The sequence below is a fragment of the Phalangium opilio genome, unplaced genomic scaffold (assembly GCF_054372755.1).
Source record: "Phalangium opilio isolate 3A_F unplaced genomic scaffold, DU_Popi_V2 ptg000113l_1, whole genome shotgun sequence".
Taxonomy (NCBI): domain Eukaryota; kingdom Metazoa; phylum Arthropoda; class Arachnida; order Opiliones; family Phalangiidae; genus Phalangium; species Phalangium opilio.
Genome location: NW_028324209.1, coordinates 8,083,296 through 8,108,795, shown reverse-complemented (window position 1 = coordinate 8,108,795; position 25,500 = coordinate 8,083,296). Strand labels below are relative to the sequence as shown.

The following is a 25,500-nucleotide window of genomic DNA, read 5'->3' as shown; positions in this document are numbered from 1 at the left end:
ATTGTGTGACTTTATACATTTTGAATTTTTCGCCGTTTTCCAAACCACAGGAAACAGATGAATATGTCCAGCACCTTAGCGTTTCAGTAGGGTCATTCTAGAGTTCCTCAGCCCCGACCCTACCTAACCGCAAGGTACTATGGGATACTTTCATTGTGGCAGATCGCCATTCATCACTTCTACTCCAAGCTGGCCAACTTTACATGTCGTCTTTCATTAGGTCAATTTATCTCGCGGAATCCGGTGCCTGGTTTAAATTTTGATACGCTTAATTATTCTGAAGTAATTATACATTTTGGACTAAATCTGCTAAAAATATCGGGCTTTTAGGTTTTAATTTGTATTATGGTAAGTCGGAAGTTGTAGGCATCAGGGAAAGACGTGTATCTTCAATTTCAAACGATTCTACAATCTACATCACAACTGGTAAGCCTTGGCGTGACTTCTCAAATTAAATCGAGATACATCGTACATAATCGTTATACTTTTAAGAAAAATAATAGTAATATACGGGTAATGAAACTATACAATTTATAAGACACTGTTTTTTGGGAGAAAAAAGTTCCAAATATTGTCTATTTACTTGAAGGTCTAGCTGGGTCAGCATGCAAGGCATGGCATCCATTTTGACGGTTTTAACCTCCCCTATCTTTACCCTACTATCATGAATTTATTTATTATTATTTATGAATAAATTCATGCTACAATTTATTTTTAAGCTGTTAAATTGCGTAATAATTTTAGAAAAGATTGTGGACATTTTGTATTTATATTTAATTCGTAATGAGGTCGAGATTGAAATGAAGCGACCGGCGTGCTGCGTTTCTTTGGAAATCGAAAGAAACTACTCATTAATCATAAAATTATTAAAGGCGTTTACCTCCTCCGTAAACGTCAAATAACAGACCATTGAAAAAGATTTACGCAATTATGTTTCTTATAAATAAAACCCCAGTATTATGGAACAAAACGTTTAGTCGTGTAAACAGCCATATAAATATATTATTTATGCGATGATGAAAGTGAATTTGTTGCTAGTCTTGTTATAATTGAGAGCTCTACAAAATTTCCAAGACCATGACCTCTTTAAATTTTAAGAGGGTACCATTTTGGGTGACCCCAGATACGCTTATCACTCAATAAAATGTAACTGGGTTTTGGGCATTATGTCCGACACTGAAGAAGAAAATCGTCGAACGTTTAGAAATACGAAATAATCTTCTCAAAATTTTTAAACTCTCTTGGGATCTAACAAATCTAAAATCTTGCTTAACACCTTTTTAAAAACCGTTTAATTCTAATTGAAAGATATTTCTCTATAATATAATTATTTGGATAATCCAAGAAACCCCTTTAAATTTTTAAACATTTCCCAAGACACTTATTAACAAATTTGCCAAAGGAATTAAGCGAAGGCCAATCAATTGAGTGGATAGAAAATTTATAGTAGATACTATAGACCATTTCTGAAATTACATACAGAGAAACCAACACACAGGGGTAAGGTCGCCATTGGGGTACTTTTCTTCGCGCCTAGAAGCAACGCCAGTTCGATACCGAGTTCACTACACGCGGAAGGCTAGCCAACTTGAACTGCCTCTAGCGGTGCTTGTTGGAGAGAGGGAGAGAACCCTAATGGTGGCCTCGCCCCTGTATATTGTTTTCTCTGTATGTAATTTCCGAAATGGTCTATAGTCCCGCCGCTAAAGGTATTAGGTCAAACTGTATTTCATACCTACGCAACCCAGTATTTACAGGTGCAATAGCCAATATACCGGTGGAAAGTTTATTTATCAATTAAACACGGTTTCGGGGAACGTCATGGTAGATTAAAAATTACTTAATGAATAATTTTTATTTAATTTACACCTTTGGCTTACAGCTACGAGATTCTTTATTGTCTACCAGTTGGCAGTTTCCGTTATCTAGGTTTATTAAGTAATAATTACGGAATGACGGTGTTAAAACCTTATATTATTTAACAGTTACGATGAAACTATTAATGGTGCCATCACCTCACCGGGACTTTATTGGAGCTTTTATAATTTTAAAACAAAACTTAAGACCCACAGGAGGTACACACACGCGTAGATTGAAATCGTCCTTGACCAATTTTTGATAAAATAATTTTGACCAGTTTCCGTCTGAAGATGTCCTTTGCCCAGATTTGAAAGTACCTATAGAAAACTTAAAAACTCACGATTTTTTTCTATTAGAACATTTTGTTGAGTTCGATTTAGCCGATTATCGGCCTAACATCGGCCGTTCTCTCTCTCTCTCTAAAAATTTATTTAATATTTCTTGCATAATTAGCTGCCCCAAGAATTATATTGTTTCATAACTGTTACATTATGGAAGAGGGTATATTAATGGTGTACCTAAACTAATAACCTACATTTATTGCTTCATGATATTTGAAATCATCTTTTAAAAGTAGTAATTTTATTTGACCCTTCCCATAGAGGCCAGGGTTTTTTTGAGTTAAAATTCATGTTTACTTTCAATTCATACGTTTTCTTGGTCCAGTCTGAAAATTCACGCCCCCCGTATAGTGTGTAATTTAATTTTTATTGAACCATACCAATAATTATTGGGAGAGTAATCTACGATACTTCGTACCTGTATTGAAAGGATTACACGTAAGCTATACCCTTGACGGTGTTAAAATAATTATACCTAACCCTTAATTCGAGTGTGATAAGCCCCTTGGCAAAACCTTTCTCTTGTTTTTAAACAATAAGTTCATTGTCCCATAGAGATTATTTTTTTTCTGTGTCTTTTTTAATTTTTGAACCGCATTTCGCTTCTAAAGTTCTAATCGTGTTCTATTTCCTTTCCACTGCGGGTCGAGAAGTTAACGATTTTGTGGAATCATTGAATATGCTTTAGTCGTCCTTGTTTCTAGAGCGGTTTTTTGTCTTTGTGGGTGAAATTACGCGTGTTTTAACAATGAGAATGAGTAACAATAAGTTCGTTAGGGTTTCTGCAAAACCCTACTAAAATAAAGATAAATTATGACTTTCTTTATTTCAAAACTGAAATAAAAAATGCAAGTAGAAATCTGGAATTTGAGAGAAGAAATTGAACACTCGGCTTAGTACCAGTTAAAAAAAAACAACATTATTTTGGAAAATCAGAAAACATTGTTAATTGCGAAATTTCTAGTCGTTATCGTTATAATTATTACACGATTCCATAAGTTAATTCCTTAAGTCTGTCACTGGTTACTGAGAGCTTATCAGGAAGGGACGTAGGTGAAACGTCATAGATTCTCGTAAGGCGAAGCCTGGTGAGGCGTAGTAAGTCTCTAGCATTATGGAGTATAGGTAGTGTCATACTTATGGAATATATCTTATAAACTTATGACGATACCTACTGCACCCAATGTCGCGCAGTTTTTTATTTATTTGTTGTTATATCAAACTATTAGATTTGAGGTGTTAGTACCCCTTTAACACGATGAAAAGATAGGATAAAAAGTGTAACGAAAGTTCGTTTGCGAAAGGAGATTCAAATGAACCCACTTTCAGTTTCTTCGCTATAGATTTGTCTTTGGCTTTCTTTTTCATGATGATGAGTTTGATTGAGGCCATCTTATTTTTCTCATCAATCCTTTTCTTAACCCACTGTCATTTCGCGTGTATTTCGGCTCCCTGTTTACGCCCCTTTTCCATTGTTAAACAGTCAACATATCACGCTAACATCCCCACCATACCTGTAAACAGTTTTGTCATAACGGTTTTGTAGAAGTGACTCCTGGCTAGGTAGAGCCAATGGATATAAGAACCGCATGGAGAATTAAGCGTGGAGTGGAAATAGAACGTCATTAGGTTTAAAATTAAAGCGATAATAATTCGGAATTTAATCAAAGATCTGTCATATTAGGGGCTAACTTTCGAAATAATCTTTCATTGTAGTACCCTACCGCAAATTGAATTAATTCGAAAATTAGCCATATACCTTTAAATTCATTAAATCAATAATATATTTCGTAATTTAAGCCAATAATTAATTTCGGGGAAATTTAATAACAAGCTTATTCATAGATCGTGCGTGCTTGCTTCTCTCTCTCTCTATCTCTCCATGTTTGGATTATTTTTCAAAGTTTGCTTTTCCACTTCCACGATTATTCGTGAGTTTTCGCAACTTTTTTTTTCGGGCACCCGTTACCTAATGCCGTATTGTAAAGTCAGTAATACGCCTGGCCTTTTTGTAATATTATATTTTTTAAGAAATGAACCGCCTCCATATAAACAATATAAAACTTCTGTGTGTGCCTTTAAAGTACGTATACCATTCAAGGATTAGAGCTTACGGCTATAGGACACACTCTACTGTAGAGTCGTCTTCATCTTTTAATATGACCACATTAATATATCCTTTATGAAATTACCACGAATTACTATAATACTCGCAAAAATGTTGCATCTTTTTCTTTTTTTAATACCTGTTTGACAGAATTCAATTTGTTTAGGTTAGTCTTTAGTATTATTGGCATTGGATATCACTTCAGGGAACGTTGTCAAAGTACCTGAAAATCCCTTTCCATGAAATTCAAAGTCAGATTTTGATAATGGGTGTTGCGAATGTCAAGGAATTTTAAAATTTGTCGTGAAAGTCATGGAATAGTTTTACTACGGTAGTTCTAAAATGAACTAATATAAGTTGACGATACTGATCATTTTGAAACTCAACATTATGACTTGTCTACAAATAGGCCTAAAAGCTGAAAGATTGGTCAGGGAAAATAGCTTTAGACGCTCTGGGAAAACCTGGAAAAGTCAGGGAATTTTGAAATGAGAAATCTGTGGTGACACTATCAGCTGTTATATCGCAGTGGGCCCCCAAGGGTGTTGGTCCGGCACTGCGGATAGTGACTCTATAATCTCAAGACCAATTTGATGTAACTAAAATGGAAAGACACGGTGTACAAACCTTTGCCTTCCATCTCGCTTTTTGGCGCCTGCGCTCTAGGCCCTTTGGGTACTGAGAGTGCGCAGAGGCTGCAATGTATCAACCCCCTTGTACGTCCCTCCCAATACTGAAGGTTGCCTGTTCCCCCTTTTTAGCCACATCGTATTATAAGTTGAAAAGGTCTATTGGTTTCCACATTTGAACATTCATTGGTGAATTTGAATTTATTTTAAATTCATGTTGTTATCATTATAAGGCCGCCGCCACAAGAGCGGTCAAATTACTAGGGCATCGTTTAGAGCCTCCTCTATCAAATGAAAAGAAAGTGTTGGCCCGATTGCTTCAGATCCTAAATTCAAAAGCGCTCTCTCTCCTCCATCTACGTTAATTAGATACTAGCTGACTCGTTTCTAACAGAGAAAGGGTTCTTTTTTCTTCTTACCAACCTCCCACATTTTGGTGAGCAGATGAATTTAAATTGGATCGCACGATTATCGGGGAAAAGTATTCATTAAAAAGTGAAGTATTTGGGTCTCCTTTATCGTTATTACCTGACATATGACTTTTAATTTAACGTTTTGCCGTGAGTAATGATGTATACTCGCTCTTGTCTTCGGAATATTTAAATTTTATTTCTCGATTGTGAAAAAAAATAATATTTGAACTCGTGTTAAATTTAATGAGAAGTAGAAACGTAGCTAATGATTAAGCAAATTAGATTATGGTTTAAATACTGATTGCCTGTCTGTTTGCACTGAAGGTTTTTTTTATGCAATAGCCCTTTTCGACGTAAAAATGGGCTAGGCAATCCGCAATATTGGGACATACAAAACGACTACAGCGCAGGCACCAAAAACGAGATGGAAGGCGAAGTTTTACCCTCTTAGTTAGTTACGTCGAAATGGTCTATTCCCCAGTGTTCATACCCTGCGTAGAGAAAGGTTAGCAATTGTTCACTACTTCAATCTGAACTTGGCTAAAGAAAGGCCTGATAAAACACTGATAAAAATTTCCCAGAATGTGGCGTAATCAATGTGCACAAAGTTATTAAGTAAGGAAATTTCGCAATACCACATAAACCAGCTAATATATAATTTAGCAAATGACTTAAAAATTCCAATTCCATAATTACAAGTGTTTCCAATTTATTAAAAACAAAAAACTCTCGGACTAGGACGAGGACACCTTGCAATATCTCGTAATCAGGTTTTGCATTAAACCAAACACCTACCTCCATTATTACTTATTAGTATTAACAATTTGCCATTATGCCTCGAGGAGCTAATCACTCTTCAATTATCTGTTATTACGTCTGATAATTTTAGTAACTTGTAATCCTGGAAGAGTCAGGATTTTGAAAATGGGTGTGGAAATGTCAGGGAAATGTATAAGGAAGAGCGTGTAGATCAGATTTATTGCACAATTTATTGTCGGTGTAGTACTCGTGGAATCAGATCCTTATTTAGACCTAGCTTAAGAAGCTTGCAGTGTCGGTCTGACATTTATTATACCATTTACCTTTTCGTCTGTTGTACAACAACATTTTAACATAAATAAGTGTTCGTCTTATCTGTTCCACCATGTTCTAGTAATTTTTTAACACGACATTCTAACTTTTCTACAAAGGAAAGTGTGGAGATGTTGAAGGAAAGTTAGAGAATTCTGAAATGAATAATGGCAAGCCATCAAGCTCAGAGTAAACCTGCATGGTACAGCGTGTACACCCATTTTGGCCGAGTGACTGGCCCCTCGTGTTATAACTATTAGCTAGTCGCGTGATTTAACGATTTTTAACGAAGTTTGAAAGGAAACGCCGATGACCGTTGAAGTGACCGGACTCTCCAACTTTCTCATTCTCAAGGATTTCCGAATTCCGGCCGCGGAGTGAATGTAATTAAAATTTAACCGAATTTAAAAATTTAAATGAAAGCAGTCGCCGCCACGCACTACGGGATTGCGTGTTTAACCCAGATAACGAATAAGTTGAGAGGGGATTCTTATAACAGACAACTAACGACGAGACGAGCCTAAAATTGAAACAAAAAGAAATGCTATGGGGTGATTTATTGTTTAAAAAACACTTTCCCCCGTTTTTTCGACGAGTAAACAAGTTAGCCAATTTTTTTTTCTTACTAATTAAATAAACGAGATGCGATCATTATGTTGGCTCCAAAGGGATAACCTTACTTACTATATGGGCCATAGATTGGTTGAAAATCAAATAGAAATAGAGCCCAATATTGCGTGATCTTATGGAATTGTTTCTACATACTTTTACGTATAAGCCTTAACTTTGGAACGTGAGCATACAAAACGTTTACGGTCTACTCTACTGATTTGCTAAGCGAAACAAGACTTTTCTGAAGTCATATATACTGATTTGCTAAGCGAAACAAGACTTTTCTGAAGTCATATATACTGATTTGCTAAGCGAAACAGACTTTTATGAAGTCATATGTTTTTGTATTTACCATAAGCCTATGATACTCTCCATAAGTGTGAGTCGAACGTATATTACTCGTCCTTTATAAAAGGGTAGAAGGGGCGTCTCCTTGTGTTGAAAACCGAAACCATCGCCTACCGTGACCTCCGTTACAACCCCTCGACCAAGAAAGGTGAATCCATTAGGCAATACCTCTGTTACGTTTTGTGTTTGATCGAAGATGGTGTAGCCGTCTCTTCAATTATTGGAAAATATTCCCCCCCCCTCCCACACTTTTTTTGGTTGAGTGTATGAACTGACTAATTTCATAATGAGTGACGTCATTCATTCTCCTTGCCTCTTAACTCTATTTTTCTCGGGCTCAGCTGACTTACTATAGGTCTAACACGTTGGCCAATACGCGAGATTATGTCATTAAATGAACGCCGAACGCAACGCAAAATTAATCACGTATAAAGTGCCGTTATATTCCGGGCAGGGGAAGGAACACTTTGTAGCAGAAGAGGAGTTGACGTCTAACATCTTTTACCACCAAAGCGGGGCTCTATACAGGGTGTTTCTGATAAGTCTGGGTGATGTTCTTGGAACCAATTTGAGTCGGAAAAATTTTTCTATGACATTTTAACGTCTGGGCCACTGTTTTCAAGTTAAGATTGTCCATAATATTTTACAGATGACCCCTTAAATTTATTTAAGAAACTGATTAAGACAATGATTTCTAATTTAATTAAGGGGTCATCATTAAAACACTCAAATCATAACTCGAAACAGTGACCCGGACGGCAAAATGTCATACATAGAAGTTACGTTGTCGACTCATAATCGTGCACCCTAAGAACATCAGACTTATCAGAAACACCCTGTCTCTTAAAGATTAACCCTCCCCCCTCCCCCGCGGTGATTTCTTTTATAAAATCTGGTTTTGTTCCTCCCGGCGTTTAATTCTTTTTTTTTTTTTTCTTCTTTTTTAAAGTATTATTTAAAGAGAAGAAACTGCAAACCCCTTTTGCTTTTCAAAAGTTCGCGTAGTTCCGAAATTTACCTTCTTATTTAATATTTATACTCGAGACGAGTCCTTTTTCCGGACAGACGAGATTTTGGGCAAAGTGGTGTGGGTTAACCTGTTATAAGCTGCTCGCGCCGAATAGACTCCTCTCATCGTAAGTCAGTCGTCTAGTCGGGCTAAAAATTGCCGTTCATTTGAAGGTTTCCTTAGTTTAACGGATAAGTTCCCAGGTAGAGGATGCGTAAAGATGAACCCACCGCTAACGTCCTCCGTCTATCAATGCTCGCGATTACTTACTTCTTCTAGTACTTAAAAGAATAACTTTAACCCAAAAGAAACGTTTCTTTCATTTGCTTCAATAACTTACCGACGGAATTTTTATTTTATTATTTTTTTTAATTGACAACAAAATCGTCTTAATTTGATATAGTTTTAATTTTACGAGACACGTTTTTTTTTCTTCTTTAAATTTCGTATATTTGTTTGTGCGTGACATTTTTGTTCAAATAATCGTGCCGAATGGAATTCAGGTAATATTTCCTTTACGTATTTGTGGTGGATGGTTATCGATTGATTTATTGGGCTATTGCTTGAGTAAATTCATTTATTTTAGGTAACTAAGTTTATTTCGCTGTTACAATGATATTTATGGGGACCGATTTATTTTTCTATATTCTATCGATAAATGTGTTTATTTCAATATATTGCTTATAGATAAATTGATTTATTTGGCTATATTCTTTAGATAACTAATTCATTTCACTATTGCAAGTGCATAAATTGATTTCATTTGCTTGGCTACATTATATATATCAGTTGATTTATTTGAGTTTATTGCATGGATAAATGAGTTTATTGCATGGATAAATGAGTTTATTTCACTTATTTCTTGGACAAATCAGTTTATTTGACTTTATTGCATGGATAAATCAGTTTGACTTTATTTCTAAAATAAATCAGTATAGTTGACCTTATTGCTTAGTTAAATCAGTTTATTTCACTTTGTTTATTGAGCCATACTCCTTGGGAAAATATATTTAGATGTTTAATATATTTCATAATAAATTGATTTACTAGAAGTTTTTCTGAAAACTATAAATTGAGACTTAAAAATACGTTATTATGGCTAGACTACAGCACCCAATAATTAATTTTTATCTTCCAAACAAATCAATTTAACCTCATAATCGAAATTTATTTGATTAATCGATTTAATTCCATCAATTTTGACCCACCCGAAGCCGCGTAAAAAAAAATTATAAAACTCGTTTCGGCTTTATCATCTATAGCTTTCTCCTCACGTGTGTTACTCTTACGATGAATCGTTTTCTATTGTTCAAGAATGTGAAAGACGGGTTCATAAGGTTAGACGCCCTCTCTAAATTTATTTATGACTGTGGCCCCTCTGACCTACTAACCTCCGCCCGTTGGGTGCTGCAAAAATGAATTTCCTTATCTCTAGACTCATCCTTTTGATGTTTGACGAGACTTTTGAATCTTTGATTGAAATATTACCAGGGAATGAATATAATTTAGGGTTATTTTGCGGTAAACTATTGTCTATTGAACGGGATGCGTGCAGATACGAGATGCGATTAGATTGAGATAGATTGAAATCATTTCTACTATCACTTTCTTCATCTGTGACTATATTTAGGCTTAGCTCATGGTAAACGAGGATTTACCCGAGCAGAATGTTTGGCGGGAAGTTAAAGGTTGATAGCCTTATGAGATAGAGTAGGATTGGTGCTTTCTCGTGGTCTTATTGGGGTTATAGTTGCTGTAGAAAATCTCACAGTTGAGTTAATATTAAAATGTTCTATGAGGTGCATTGTAATAGTTGTGGCAAGGGGAAAATTGCAATCTGACGGGTTATTTACTTTCTATACAATGTTTTTCTATATGCAAATTATTTGTTTACATAAACGAGCTGTCTCGAGTTATAAATACTTGAAGGGTAATTATTTAGCAATTTACACGAATACAAACCCTTACTTTCAAAAGACCATTTTTAAATTTAAAACTTGATTCAAATTTTTTAAAGTGAACATCATGAAATAGTAAAGCGTAAATAAATCACTGTTTACATAGCTTTCAAACTAGGAGGATTAATACCATTTACACAAGGAGGCCGGGCTAATAGGCGTTAAAAAGTGCGTACAACTTTGTGCTCAAGTAGCCTGGACTCCATGTGTAAATGGTATGAATCCTCCTAGTTTGAAAACTATGTATACTCACTTTAAATTAAAAATTCTGCAACCACAACCTTACACGTAACCCTTAATCGTTGTAGTGTTTATTCCCACGTTTCGCACCCATATCAAATTTGTTGGGTATCCAATTAAAATCTTGAAAGCTTCGCACATTTTCCGTCCATAATAGCTCTAGTTTTTACGAGAGGTCTTACCCTTAAAACCTAGTTTTGTTGTGTCCTCCCATCATCAAATTTTCTTAACTAAGATATTTCTCGTTACTGTTAATTTTATTATCAAATTCTCCTTTGCTGTATAGTCCCCCATCATCTTCTTTCGGCTTCCGCTTTCACGGATGCTTGCATTTCAATGGAAAAGAGAAATTATCCTTCACAATGAAAGTTAGATGTTTTCTGATGACTACGATATTGGCCCCATTTTTATTTAATCCTTACAACGGTTTCTCGCCATTTTATATTAATTTTTATTTCTTTTGTGAAATATTGTTAGAAGAAAAAAGAGAAAAATAATTTAAAGAGAAAATATAATTTAATATATTCCAAATTAAGATTTTTAGAAAGTGAGATAAAACTAATGAAAAGGTGATTTATTTTTTTAAATTTCGGGTTTCGTGTTTTAATTGTTAATTAGCTATAAATAGCATATTTTATTAATAAATAGTTTACATTTTTCGGGGCTGGGTAAATTTCTCCTCTCTTTCATCTTTAAGTTCATTGGTAGTGTGTTGAGATTAATAATAAACAACTTTATTGAAAACTATACAGGGTGTTTCTGATAAGTCTGGTATAAATTAATGGGGATGTTCTTTGGGTGCACGATTTTGAGTCGAAAATGTAACTTCTATCTCCATTTTGCCCTGAGGGAAACTGTTTTCAAGTTATGATTTGAGTGTTATAGGGATGACCCCTTTATTTGAATTAGAAATCATTGTCTTTCAGTTTCTTAGTTAAATTTAAGGGGTGATCCATAAAATACTCCGGCCGATCTTAACTTGAAAACAGTGGCCATTAGGGCAAAATGGAAATAGAACGTTTCCGAATCAAAATCGCGTAAAGAAAATCCCCTTAATTTATGTCAGACTTATCAAAAACACCCTGTATACAAATATGTAGAGCGCCAACTTCATTATGCACCCACTTCACTAATTCTAATAAAGGTCCCTCCACTACAAAACAAAATACGCCATTTTAATGAAAGACCAGAAGTCATTTACTCATCTCTAAAATTAAAAGACGAACTTCCTCACAGAATAATAATCCTTGTACCTACAATCAAGGAACCGTTTCGCTAATAATTTAAAATAAAAAAATCAGTATCGTAACCCCTATTTAAAATCCTGATCAGCAAGCCATAGCTATTGTAGCGTTTAAACCACTCCAGAAATTAAAATTTCAAAGTTATTACCTTTAAAGAAAATTGATATAAATTTTAGATAAAAACATAAGTTTATAAGATATGTTCCTTCCATATGTATGACACTACTTATACAAGTACTTAATGATAGAGATCTTACTGAGAGCTAGTTCGACGGAGAACGACAAGCGAGATTTGACTACACTCGGTTAATTTTGCAGTTCATCTAGTCCTATTTAGTCTGTACCAAGAAGTGATATCTAGTTTATTAGGGAGAAGGTATAAGATGCCTAAGTATTCGCGCGCCATAGTCCAAGTCCCCCTTTCAAAATTCAAGGGGGGGGGAGTTAAGGAGGCCTAGCTATTTCGCCTCTCCTCAGTCGGAAAATACGTAATTTTCGTCATTTACGTCGCGCCGAAGTCAGTTTTCAAGAACCAATGAGATGCTGCTTGTAATTTAGAGACGGGGATTAACTCCGGACCTACGTTTGGACTGGAGATAATGCTGGAAATGTGGCGAATTTATACCTTCTCCCTAGTATACTAGATATCACTTCTTGTCTGTACTAAGCCTTTGACAGCGCCTCATGCAATAAGCGTCGCTGTACGAGAATCTATGACCTACGTCACTTCATGATAAGCTCCTTTTTGTAACCAGTTACAAACTTATGGAACATATCTTATGAACTTATGATAATAATGATATACGTAACAATAGATAAAACATCTCCATACCAGGAAATGCCTTTACAAAAACCCTCTATTAAGTAATTCACCATCAGGTTTCTTTAACTGATTAACGTAGGATATTTTTGTCGAGAAATTTGCCAGTGTAATTAATATTGACATAGGTTATAACCGCATCAGGTAAAGAAGATTGTTCACTTTTTATTTGCTAAGATGTGTTTTTTAAAGGATGACACGGATGTTATTATAAGATTGCTTATACAAAAGAAAAGTCTCTCTCTCAACTCGTCAAGTTTATTTTTAAAATTTTTTCGGGGGTTGTTTTTATACGTGATTTTTTTTTTTTTTTTTTTTTTTTTTTTAGTTTGAGATACGTGTAATTACGTGATGTGATGGATGCAGCAGCTTCGTGTCTTGTTATAGGTGCTAGAGATGAACATTTTTGATTGTAAGAGGGTGAATTCCATCTGTAATTTTCTTCCTGGTATGTTAGAAAGTTGTAGCGCTTGTAAAAAGAGCTCTCCTGCAAGGGAATCAAATTGGTTTTTATTTCGTGTTTTGTACCAGTGATTTAAGAATTAATTGTTCTTCTAAATTCTGGAGATTATCTTGAAATAAAAATTTTGCGAGGAAGCAAGTTGTAGCGCTTGTAAAAAAGAACTCTCCTGCTTGGGAATCAAATTGGTTTTTATTTCGTGGTTTGTACCAGTGATTTAAGAATTAATTGTTCTTCTAAATTCTGAAGATTATCTTGAAATAAAAATTTTGGTTTAGCTATATTAGGCCTAGTAAAATAACGGTACGTTTCACCTTAAAAGTAAACCATTTAGAAATTTAAATTTCACGATTATTGATTATACTGGACTTAAACCGATAAAATCATGCAACCTATGACCTAATTACGTATTATTCTCCCCCCCCCCAAATTTATAACGCCAAATCTTTTACCTACATTGTCAGTTGTACAGGGTGTTTCTGATAAATTTGCTATAAATTTAGGAGGATATTCTTTTGGCAATTTTGAGTCGAAAATGCTGTAAGACATTTTGCCGTCCTGGCCACTGCTTTCGAGTTAAGATTGGATTTAGTATTTTACGAACGACCCCTTAAATTTAATTAAGATACTGAAAGATAATGCTAATTTTATTAAGGGGTCATCCCTAAAACACTCAAATTATAACTCTCGAAAACAGTGGACAGAACGGCAAAAGTTGTTGAGCATTTTCGGCTCAAAATCGCCAAAAAACATCCCCCTTAATTTATGCCAGACGTAATAGAAACACCCTGTATATCTACGATCGATGTATTAGTGTAACCACGATGGTGGAATTCCCCAGTTTTCATCGTTTTGTCGTATCTTGTTAATCTATACCCATTAACTGTCACAAGAAACTGTCTTTTCCATATTCTCAAACGTCTAAATTGGAAAGTTATAGCTCAAGTTAAAAACCTTGAAAGCGTTTATTTCATTCGATGTAATTTTTTTTGTCTCCAAAAATTCCCGTTACCAATTATATGTACAAGAGAACATCTCCTTCCTTATATTATGTTAGTATTTAGTAATCACATTGTGGTAATAACAGCGCATTGAAAAAGGCGTAGTTTGCTGTGCGCTTCGTTCTTTTGAACGATTATTGTAAAATTTATTCATTCTAAAGACATCATCGCCCACGTTTTTGGGACGTAGGTAACGTAATACGCAAATGACTAGTCGTCATAGTTCGATAGCCCGAGACAAGGACTATCTCGCGTTAGATGTCACGAAAGTGTTAATTGTTTTAATTATACTGCATCCTCTGGTATTGTAATTCAATTAAAAAAGTAAATACTTAAGACTTTCTAACGGAGTTTTCTATTCACTTGCCCAAGGTGTTAGTGTCATTGTCCACTTTGGAAGTTAAATTAGTATTCCTAGCACAGTATTTACGAGGTTTTAGAGATATTTTGGTTAAAGCGAGGAGCTGCTCACTCTTAGATTCCCCGTACAGTTTTAACGGGTTACGTGTAATTATTTGTTCGAGGGGCCATTTACTCAAAGTAGTTGATGTACACGGTGTATCTAAGATAGGGCTAAAATGATTTCGAGAAATCCATAATCAGTGCGCATTGGGGAAACTGAGAGTGATTATCCCCTCGATCAAGGGTAGACCTTTTAAAAATTAACAGTACGGCGTGTTCATCGATTACTCTGCCCCCTCGGTAAATTTATATCTATACATGTTTATTATCTTCCAAACTTACTAATTAATAATGAAATATTTTTCCTGGTTTCGCTTTTTTGTGATTTTTATCACCAAAATTTCCCGTAATTTTTACTTTAAATGCCAAGAAAAAGTGAAAGTCATTACTAATGATTTAGTATTTGCAAAAGTAATCGTGGATTTTTTGACGTCATGATGTACGGAGAAAGAAATATTAATATTGTCATTTTACAAGTTTTTGTTTCAAAATCGAGGTTACAAATTTTTACAGCGAACAAGGGGGTCATTTGACCTATTTGGAACCGCATTTTGTCAGGGTGTTCAGCTTAGTGGGTGGCTCAAATTAATATAATGAGGAAGATTTATCAGATATTATAGAAAACTCTCCCTCTTATTTTTGTTTGCATTTTTTCCGGACCCTGTCTCTTTTAGGAGAGTATGGTATTTGACACGACATGACCCCGAGCCAAATTTCGATGACCCCATTTTGAATTCAGTACCAGTGTTAAATTGGTAAAACCGTTATCTTATCTGAGATTTAGGTTCAAGTGGTGAATATTTCAGTTTCATCTAGAGGATATTCTAAAAACATTTTTAAGCAAAAACCACGTAAAAATACGAAAACCCAAACGCTAATTAATGATAAATTAATTACCAAGTTCAATTAGAAAAGAATCCTGACCAGAAGTGCCGGTTTTTGATTTAAACACGATAGGTATATGAAATTAAATTTGTCTTCTTAAAAGCTAAATGTCTTTTAAAATAACAATTATTCTACCGGTATTTTGAGTTTGATATTCGGACGTCCTTGGCATGTTATTCCTTAATTTTATTACTAGTTTCTTACGGGACTTTATTTCGTCTCATCATAAGTTCGTAAAATATGTTCATTCCATAAGTTTGTCACTGGTTACAAACTGGAGCTTGTCATGAAGTGACTTAGCTCATAGATTCTCGTAAAGCGACGCCTGGTGAGGCGCTGTCAAAGGCTTAGTATATAAGATGAACTGCAAAATTAACCGAGTGTAGTGCTTCAATTCTCGCTTGTCGTTCTCGAACTAGCTCGAGCTGTTAGTCTCTAGCATTACGATGTATAGGTAGTGTCATACTTATGGAACATGTCTTATAAACTTATGGTATCAAATATTAAAATGATTTTTTTTTTCCACTGGTACAATCTTTCACGTAATTCGAACAACCTTCACCCTTTTTTTAACAGTAAACGTGAGAAGATCGAAAATGTTTTTACTTTTTTCACTGAAATTATTTAATATCTCAACCAATCCTACAGTTCCGTGGTTCTCTTTGAAAATATATATATCTGGGAGCACGGCAGTGCTCCCAGCCAAGTCGAGCACTGACATCCTTTTCTCGAAGCAACTCGTGGCTCTTTTAAGCCCACTGTAACTTCGCTATGGGTATAGGTAAAAGTCTGAAATTTTGCTTGCCGCGAGGACTGTCAATTCTAGCTATAGTTTCCAAATTTCAAGATCCTACCCAATAAACTTTTCGAAATATCGCAGGTGAAATTTACCTTATTTTGTCACTCACTCACTCACTCACCGATCATCAAAATTCTAAGGTACTTCTAGGGTAGATAGAAACTTAAAATTCAGGATTTAGTTTTCATTTATTTTATAAAGCACAGAAAAATTAAAACATCCCGAAATTTTTATAAAATTGTTCTTTAGTTCTTTATTTTAAAACTAGATGGCGCTGCCGTCTTTTTAACAGTAATAGTGTGTGTTCTTGATGAAAGGACGTAATGGGCCAAAGTTAACCGAAAGTTAAATATATATTAAAGCTAATAGGTGTAGTAATTTAAAAGAAATGTGTCGTAACTGATGCTACATTCTTATATTAGGATATCGCGTATACAACCTTTATTGCATATTCTCTGCGGGTCGAAAGGGGTAATTCAGCGTAAATATGGAGAAACGTTAGCGATTATATTGGTAAACGAAGTACCACGAGAGGGTCTTCTTTTAATATAACTACCGAAGTATAACGAGAGGGTCTACAAAAAGAAGTGAGATCCTATGAAAAACATTAACATGTACAAAAATGGGCCAAGCCTCGCTTCGTGCCCGCTCCGCCGTAAAACGTTCTGAGATCCCATGTAGAGCCAAGTCTGCCTTTTGTTCTCATTCAATCGCCAATTGAACAATTATGTTATAAATTAAGTCCTTTTCCTAATTAATAACCAATATTCTTTGACTCTATCATTATTATACATCTTTGTTCGTATCAAAAATATCGTGACTTGGCAAGCGCAGGTAATTACCTTATAAATGTGTACATAAGGTTATGTATAACTCACCTAATAAACATGTAAATAGGGTTATGCATAACTCACCATATAATTTGTACATAGGGTTGAGCATGACTCATCTTATAAACTTGTACATATCCCCTATACCATAAACGATTTAGTGAACATCCCTTCGATTATTTTAAAATCGGCAACGATTTAGTGACTTCCTTTTAATATTACTTACCTGCGATTGCCAAGTCACGATATTTTTGATACGAACAAAGATGTATAATAATGATAGAGTCAAAGAATATTGGTTATTAATTAGGAAAAGGACTTAATTTATAACATAATTGTTCAATTGGCGATTGAATGAGAACAAAAGGCAGACTTGGCTCTACATGGGATCTCAGAACGTTTTACGGCGGAGCGGGCACGAAGCGAGGCTTGGCCCATTTTTGTACATGTTAATGTTTTTCATAGGATATATATATATATATAAAGATTGACTAATATACTGGGATACCTTTTTAAATTGATTTTTAATTTGATTTTAAAAGCGGGGAGGGGAGTTTCTAGCCATCCTATATAATTTGTAATAAATCATCTTTTCACGTCCATGGCACACGTTTGTATTTATTTCGAGGGATTTGTAAGATGACCGAAATTAGTTGCGATGTTGTAACAGTTCTATGTTATTCTTTAATATTTTAAACACATTTTTCCCTACGCATTCGTGTTTTTCCCCCAATGTGAGTAATCACTTATGTTACGCTAGAGTTCGGACAAAGCGGCTTCTGTGTTGATTGAATATTTTATTTTTAACATCTGTCCTCAATCGTGCCTTTCTTAACCTAGACATTTTTGTAAATTTAATTTTTTTTCACCACCTTTACAGACACTTAGCACGATGGCTGTTTACCGTTGTAATCCTGACGGTGACCTTGCTAAGTATTCTTCATGCCGCGGACTTGCCATCATCGGAAGACTCGGGTCACCATCGTCGAATGGTCACAAGGGGAACGGAGGGTTCGAGGTTACGTAGGAGACAACTGACCAACCGTAACGCTCAACCTCCAACGCAACTCAATCGCGTCATAGATCCAATACCGGACAGTCCCAGAGTCAATATGCCACGCATGTCCATGGTGGACATGAAGAGGTTAATTGATGAAGCGGCTGAAATTGTTGACGCCAGGTTGAAGAATTTGGAACCCAACATTTTTAACAGCGGCAAGTACAGAATGAACATTTTTAAACTGGCCCGTCTTGAGAACAATTGAAGGAAAGAAAGACGCGGACAGGATTTTAACTGTTTGCTACTTAAGATAAGGGGTGTTGGTTCCTAACGCCTTTGGCTTATCCGTTGCTTTGAAAGAAGGTATATCATCTTTTTAGAAGGTACCCGAGGGCATTGGTACAATTTTGGAAAAACGTGCTTCTAGGTGGAGTCGGAACTTCTAAATTGTTTTAAAGGGAGAAAAAAATATCTTAGTAGTTTAACTGGAATAATGATTGATTTAAGTAAATTTTCCTTTGCGAAAATGAGGTTTTAACTTCGAGGAGAGGAAGTAACCATACGCGGAGCGGGTTGACACTATTCTGAGGGTTTCTTATATACTTTGTGTTTAATCTACGATCCGTCAACCGAATTATAAATAAATAGCTTTCGCTTTCCCTTTGAAGTTTGGGTTCATCAACGAGACTAAAATGAACTTGAAATCTATTCAGTCTAAATAGTATACATGGGCGTGACGCTGCCACAGTAACCCTAACGGGGTACTTACAGTAATGTTTAATAAAATATCACCTCTGGCTGTTTGTAAAGAAAATGCATTTTTTTATCTTTTTCTTTATGTATAATGTTTAACTTCCCCCACCCCGGCAGGTTTGCATTCTTGGATGTCTTCATTTTAACGACTTTATTTTGATGTATTTCTTACGATTTCTTCTGTTAGGTGTTATTCAACAGCAAGGGAGTCCCGCCTGGTTCGCGGCTGCCATGGGGAAAACTAAAGTTGCAGCGAAGAATTTCTCCAGGCCAGCTTTGATTGCTGAAGAAGCGACGCGATTAGTGGCTAAAAAGTATTTTTTTATAAACTGAATATGATTATGTGAAGGGATTTATTACTAACAATTATTATTATCATTAACTATTTCTTAAGTTTCGGTTTGAGTAAAGAAGAAATCACCTTTGGTCTTCCGGCGGCTGATATTAGGGGTACAACATTGTCCGAAATATGTCCACTCGAAGTTGATTTTCCGTGTCAACCTGGAAAATACCGCGCTTACAGTGGCTACTGCAACAATGTTCAGAATCCGACATGGGGTAATGCCAACACGCGTTACTTGCGTTATTTACCGCCTGATTACGCTGATGGTAAGGGTTGATAAGCAATTTCTTGTCGGCAAACGAAATTTAGAGTTATTTTCTACTTAAATAGGCATAAGTGTTCCGAGAGTATCTGTTAATGGTGGGGAACTACCCAGTGGTCGCGAAGTCAGTCTATCAGTCCATGGAGACTCTGATAGACCTCATCCGCATTTGACCGCCCTTTTAGCCATCTTTGGAGAGTTTGTCTCTCACGACATAGCTCACAGCGCCCAATCGGCTGGTTTTCACGGTCATAGAATAAAATGTTGCGGTGTACCACCGGACAAGGTCCATCCGGAATGTCTACCCATTCGCGTACCGGAAGATGATCCCGCTTACGGTCGTATCGGTATGACCTGCATGGACTACACTAGGTCCTGTACGGCACCCAGAATCGCTTGCACTCTCGGACCCAGGGAACAAATTAACCAAGTCACCTCTTTCTTGGATGGCTCTACCATCTACGGTTCATCCTCTGAAGAGTCAAATATACTAAGAACATTTCGCGGTGGTATGTTAAAGACTCAGAGATCGCAAACTGGTAAAGAACTACTTCCGGCTGATGAGGACAACAGAGACTGTCGCGGAGGTCTTGGAAGGAAGAAGTGTTTCATGGCTGGTATGTTAAGACTAAGTTAAACTTCGTCTAGAACCGGTTAGTAATAAACTTAAATTTTTAGGTGATGTTCGAGTTAATGAAAATACCCCGTTGATGGTCATGCACACTTTATGGGTTAGGGAACATAATAGAATTGCCAGGGCATTGTCAAACATCAACCCTCATTGGAAAGACAATGAAGTCTTTGAAGAAGCCAGGAGAATTGTCGGAGCTCAAGTACGTTTTAACTTTTTACTGGGGGTATAATGTCTTTGAAGAAACTAATATCTGTTATTATAACATTAAGATACAACACGCGACTTTTAACGAGTTACTCCCCGCTACATTGGGCCGCGAACTTATGGACAAATTCGATTTGCAAATTCAATCCAGCGGACATTTTATGGGATATGATATCAACGTAAACGCTGGTGTCTCCAACGCTATCGGTTCTGCCGTTTTGGGGTTCATCTTTTCTATGATGCCATCTCACTTTGACTTGGTCACCGCCCAAGATGATAAACTGAAAAAGATCGGTACTCGTATGATGTCCGAAACGTCCTTCCAACCGAGCGACCTTTACCAGGGTGACAAGTTTGACGAGTACCTCATGGGAATGGTCACTCAAAAGGCCCAATCTCGAGATGAGTTTATCACTAACGAAATGACCAATAACCTTTTCGCCGATCCCAAAACTGGATTGGGTGCTGACATGGCCGCTATGACCATTCAACAGGGAAGGGACCATGGAATACCCAGTTATATACAATGGAGAAAATTCTGTCGGTTGGACCCTGTAATTGAAAACTTCCGTGACCTGAGAGCTATTATGACGGCTGATAGTGTTGAGAAACTCGGCAGGATTTACAAGTAAGTTGCGTTTGTTTTATTTTGCGTGACGTGGTTCTTCTTGTTTTGTTAATTTTGGTAGTCGATGGTTAAGGAACGTGAAATTATAGTTCATGGTAATCTTAAATTATAGAGACGTAGCTGATATTGACTTGTTCACTGGTGGTTTGGCTGAAAAGCCAATAATTGGTGCCGTGGTTGGACCGACTTTCGGTTGTCTCTTAGCTAGACAATTTCATTACTTGCGTAAAGGTGATCGTTTCTGGTACGAAAATGATATTCCGCCATCGTCATTCACTAAAGAACAGCTCGCGGAATTGCGCAAGTCCACCTTAGCTAGAATTATTTGTGACAATGCTAACGGAGTCCATTTCATGCAACCTTCGACATTCTTGCTGTCCGATCCATTTTTGTAAGTTGCTGCGATTAGGCTTAGAGTATGGGAAAGTTACAAGCGTTTTACTGTTTTTAGGAACGCGTACCAGTCTTGTGACACGGCGGACATACCAGAGATTGATCTTACAAAATGGCAAACTGGTAAATTTCACTTGTCCATTAAATTGAACGAAATTAGGTTATAAGCTATAATTATGTGTGTTGTTTAGCTTCACCAGTTTTTAAAGTACCAGAAGAAATGTTAGAGGAGTCAATGGTTAGGGCTAAGAGACATTTGGCGGAGTTGCGTCAGGTTGAAGAAGAATCATTCCATAATAGTACGTAGTCCTTAAATGTATGAAATTAGAATTAAATAACTTAATTAATTAACCTTATAAACAAAAGGAATTGGCGTTGCGGATAACAAAAGTCCTCAAGGTACCCATTTGGGTTTCTTAAGACCGAAAAGAATGGCGCGCATTGTTTCAAACCAATCCATGGTCCTAGAGTTGGCTTCCCAAGGTTTCGCGGATGTCTTCCTCAACCCGTAAGGAAAACATAAAAAAACGGCAAAGAAAATTCTTAAGGTGCCGCGATGATACTTGGATATGTGAGAGGAGCTGTGACATATCCCTTTATTGACGTTACCATGGTCTAGGCGTCATGAAAGTACCCACCCACCACCCACTTCTCTAAGTATCACCCTTGCATTACGGATATTTCTTTTCCTCTATCTAAACTCATCAGTAAGGAAGATCGCTTAAATATTCTTAACCTTAATTCTAGGGAACCAGTTAACGGTTTTGGTCGCCATTTCCGCCAGAAACGAGATCGCGAAAATCGGCGTCAACCCAACAACGTCAATGACCTAATGAACGCCCTCCCCAATGTTGACGTAACGGATCTTCTGGACTTACCCAAAGTCCTGGATTGCGACGACCAAGTTTTACCCTGCGACCATACCTCACGGTTCCGCACCATGACAGGATGGTGCAATAACCTGAACAATCCAGATTGGGGCAAGAGTATTAGGTCCTTTAATAGGATTATTCCCGCCAGATATGATGATGGTAATTATTTTGATGAACTTAATATAGCCAAAATTTTACTTGACCCATGGTTTTCTCTACTTTGCAAAGGTATGAGCTCTCCCAGGAGTCGCGGGGTCTCGGGTAACCCATTGCCAAGCCCAAGAACCGTTTCCACAGCGGTACATTACGACGTTAGTGTGCCGCACGTTCGATATTCGTTGATGGTTATGCAGTGGGGTCAATTTTTAGACCACGATTTGACCTTTACCCCGATGAACGAAGGGTTCGGTGGGACGGCTCTCAATTGCAAACCGTGCGACTCAACAAGATCCGTTCATCCGGAATGTTTGCCGATACCCATTCCTAATAATGACAATTTTTACCCTGCCAATGATCAGAACACTGGTCGACCAAAGTGTCTGCATTTCGTTAGATCCATGGCCGGGCAATTGAAGCTAGGTATGTAACCAGTGTCACACTTATGAGACATTTTACTGTAAACTTTTGATGTGGTTAGGACCAAGAGAACAGTTGAATCAAGTTACGACGTTCTTGGACGCGTCTAACGTTTACGGCTCGGACAATTGCGATGGCAAAGTCTTGCGGGCCTTCGTCGGAGGTCGTATGAACTCAACGCGTAACCCTAGCAGAGGTACTCAAGAACTTTTACCACAAACCGCTTTCCATAAGGAGTGTCGGGCGCCTTCTAGACTCTGCTTCGAAGCCGGAGATAATCGTGCCAGTGAACAACCCGCCTTGGCCGCTATGCACACTGTCTTCTTGAGGGAACATAATCGCATCGCCGATGGTCTGGCCCGAATAAACCCACATTGGAACGATGAACAAACCTATCAAAATGGTGAGCCTTAACCGAAATGAAAACCTTCGGATCTAATTCTGGAGTTAAATCTAGCTCGACGCCTACTATCGGCCTTGGAACAACACGTCAGCTACAACGAGTTCCTCCCGCGCGTTTTGGGTCTCAACTTTGTCAACCGATTCAACTTACGCCTTGAAACAGAGAACTATTATAACGGGTACAATCCCAGATGTAACCCAACGATGTTGAACGAGTTCGGTTCGGCGGCTTTCCGATTCGGACACAGTTTAATTAAACCCGTTTTGGAGCGTTACGATCGCGGATACAAACTTATGAGCGATCCACTGCTGTTGCGTAAAGGATTCTTCAACTCTGATATGCTTATGACTCGTAAGAATAACTCGTAAGAATGTTTTGATTTGTCCGAAAATAATGGGGCTTTAATTTTCACAGCACACGCCATTGACAACATTATGCGAGGGCTAATTACCAGTAGTATGGAAACCCTGGACAATACGATAACGCAGGAAGTGACCAATCATTTATTCGAGGATGGACGAATTCCATTTTCAGGGATGGACTTGGCTTCTCTCAACTTACAGAGAGGTCGCGATCATGGCTTGGCACCTTATAACGACTACCGCCAAGCTTGTAATCTATCCCGAGCAAGAAACTTTGACGATTTAAACAATGAAATCCCGCAACACTTGGTGGAAAGACTTAAGAACATTTACGAGTAAGTACTTTTAAAGGCTTGATCCAAATGAAGGTTTATGTTACGTTTCTTTAGGAACGTTAACGACATTGACTTGTTCACTGGTGGCCTGATCGAGACTCCGTTGCACGGAGGTTTAGTTGGACCGACATTCGGTTGCATATTGGGCGTTCAATTTCAAATGTTGAGAAGTTGCGATAGGTTCTGGTACGAAAACAGTAACCCACTTGTGCGTTTCACGGAAGCTCAATTAGCCTCCATTCGTAAAGTATCGCTGGCTAAAATTCTGTGCGACAATTCAGATACTATCGACACCATACAACGACAAGCCATGGACCTACCGGATCCCTTCTTGTAAGTTTGACCTGGAAAACATATTTCCTTTAACAAGTGATGTTCATTACGCGCTGTTATAGAAACCCGAGGGTGGCCTGTAACAGTCTTCCTGGTTTAAACCTGGACCTATTCAAAGAACGGGTAACGTGTACCGTTGACCGAATAACCATCGACGTTGGAAATGCCGAAAGGATTTCACCTTGCGTCATGTGCACATGTACCAAAGAAGGGGTAAGTCACTTTTCTGTTTCATGGCTTGATGGTTTGAGGTTACGGCTTAAAAGTAGCCCGAAGCTAGGGTCCCAAGGTTAAGGGAATGACGTAATCATTTGCTTAGATGGCTTTGGTGTGGCAAGAATCGGCTTCTGTGTGGTATAGGGGCGTATGTCGTAGATTTAGTTATGCCATAGGGTGCCCGAACCTAGGTCAATTTTTTGCTTAGTTTGGCTTTGGCGTGGAACGACTCTCTAGCGCTTCTGCACTATGGTGTGCGGTATTGCATTATGCAAATGACGTGTATGTACTAATAAGTACAATCTCTGACTTTTAGCCCATATGCCAGTCGTTGAAAATCAACAACTGTTTCCACCTGGCATCGTCCTTCTCTAAAGAAGCCATCTTACGAGATGACGTTTGCAAAGTGCAGTGCGCGTTCTCTTTTAGGGCTTTCCCCCAAGTTGACATTAATACCAACAATGTTTTGGGATTCAGTAACAATTAAATTAAACTTTCCGCCATCTTTTCCCTCAACGAAAACGACAAATATACTGCCATAATGTAACTTTTAAGTTGCGCCAAAACTATTTTCATAATCAGTTTTCGCTTCACTGATTGGACTAAAGTATTTGTAAACTGATAATAATGCGGAACAACGGTATTTGGACAATTCCCCGCTCTTTTTATTGGTAGTTTTGCCAAGATTCCATTTGTGTTACTAAGAATATGGTACAGTACCATCCTCGCATACTCTGTAGCGAAGATTAGTTTGCTTATTTTTGAAGTAATTAATGTTCTTAGTAACATTAATTAGTTCTTGGTATTTTACTCGTGTTAAATCGCGGGATAAACGAAACAGGCGTTCCATTTAATTGGCATAGAGAACTATTTATTATATTAAAGAATTGGAAAGCGTTGCCAAAATGTTTCGGAGGAAATTCCTTATAGTGTGGATCAATATAGCGACCCATCCCAACTTGTTTATGGGTTCGTGCCACGTTTTCAAGTGTGTTCAAGCTTTGCAAATCTTATTTTATTTTTATGAATCAGATTCTAAACCTGATCTACATTAAATTATATTGAATAAATTGAGTTTTATATTTTGAGAAGTTAAA

The 25,500-nt window shown here is 37.1% G+C and overlaps 1 protein-coding gene across 3 annotated transcripts; it reads left to right on the top strand.

The window, feature by feature from the left end:
* Positions 1-106: 106 nt before the first annotated feature.
* On the top strand, positions 107-25,500 carry LOC149623738 (uncharacterized). Of its 3 annotated transcripts, none has more exons than XM_089852945.1 (19): positions 107-426; positions 17,970-18,304; positions 19,030-19,156; positions 19,237-19,451; positions 19,516-20,064; positions 20,126-20,280; positions 20,351-20,913; positions 21,026-21,304; positions 21,365-21,429; positions 21,498-21,605; positions 21,673-21,814; positions 22,054-22,337; positions 22,407-22,757; positions 22,816-23,157; positions 23,212-23,508; positions 23,572-23,854; positions 23,909-24,187; positions 24,250-24,400; positions 24,720-25,500. In XM_089852945.1, the coding sequence occupies exons 2-19, from the start codon at positions 18,079-18,081 to the stop codon at positions 24,888-24,890; spliced, it is 4,587 nt and encodes a 1,528-aa protein (XP_089709071.1). In that variant the 5' UTR covers positions 107-426; positions 17,970-18,078; the 3' UTR covers positions 24,891-25,500. The 3 variants fall into 3 exon arrangements, with proteins under 3 accessions (XP_089709071.1, XP_089709069.1, XP_089709070.1); XM_089852943.1 differs by lacking the exon at positions 107-426 and adding an exon at positions 8,262-8,893; XM_089852944.1 differs by lacking the exon at positions 107-426 and adding an exon at positions 16,130-16,846.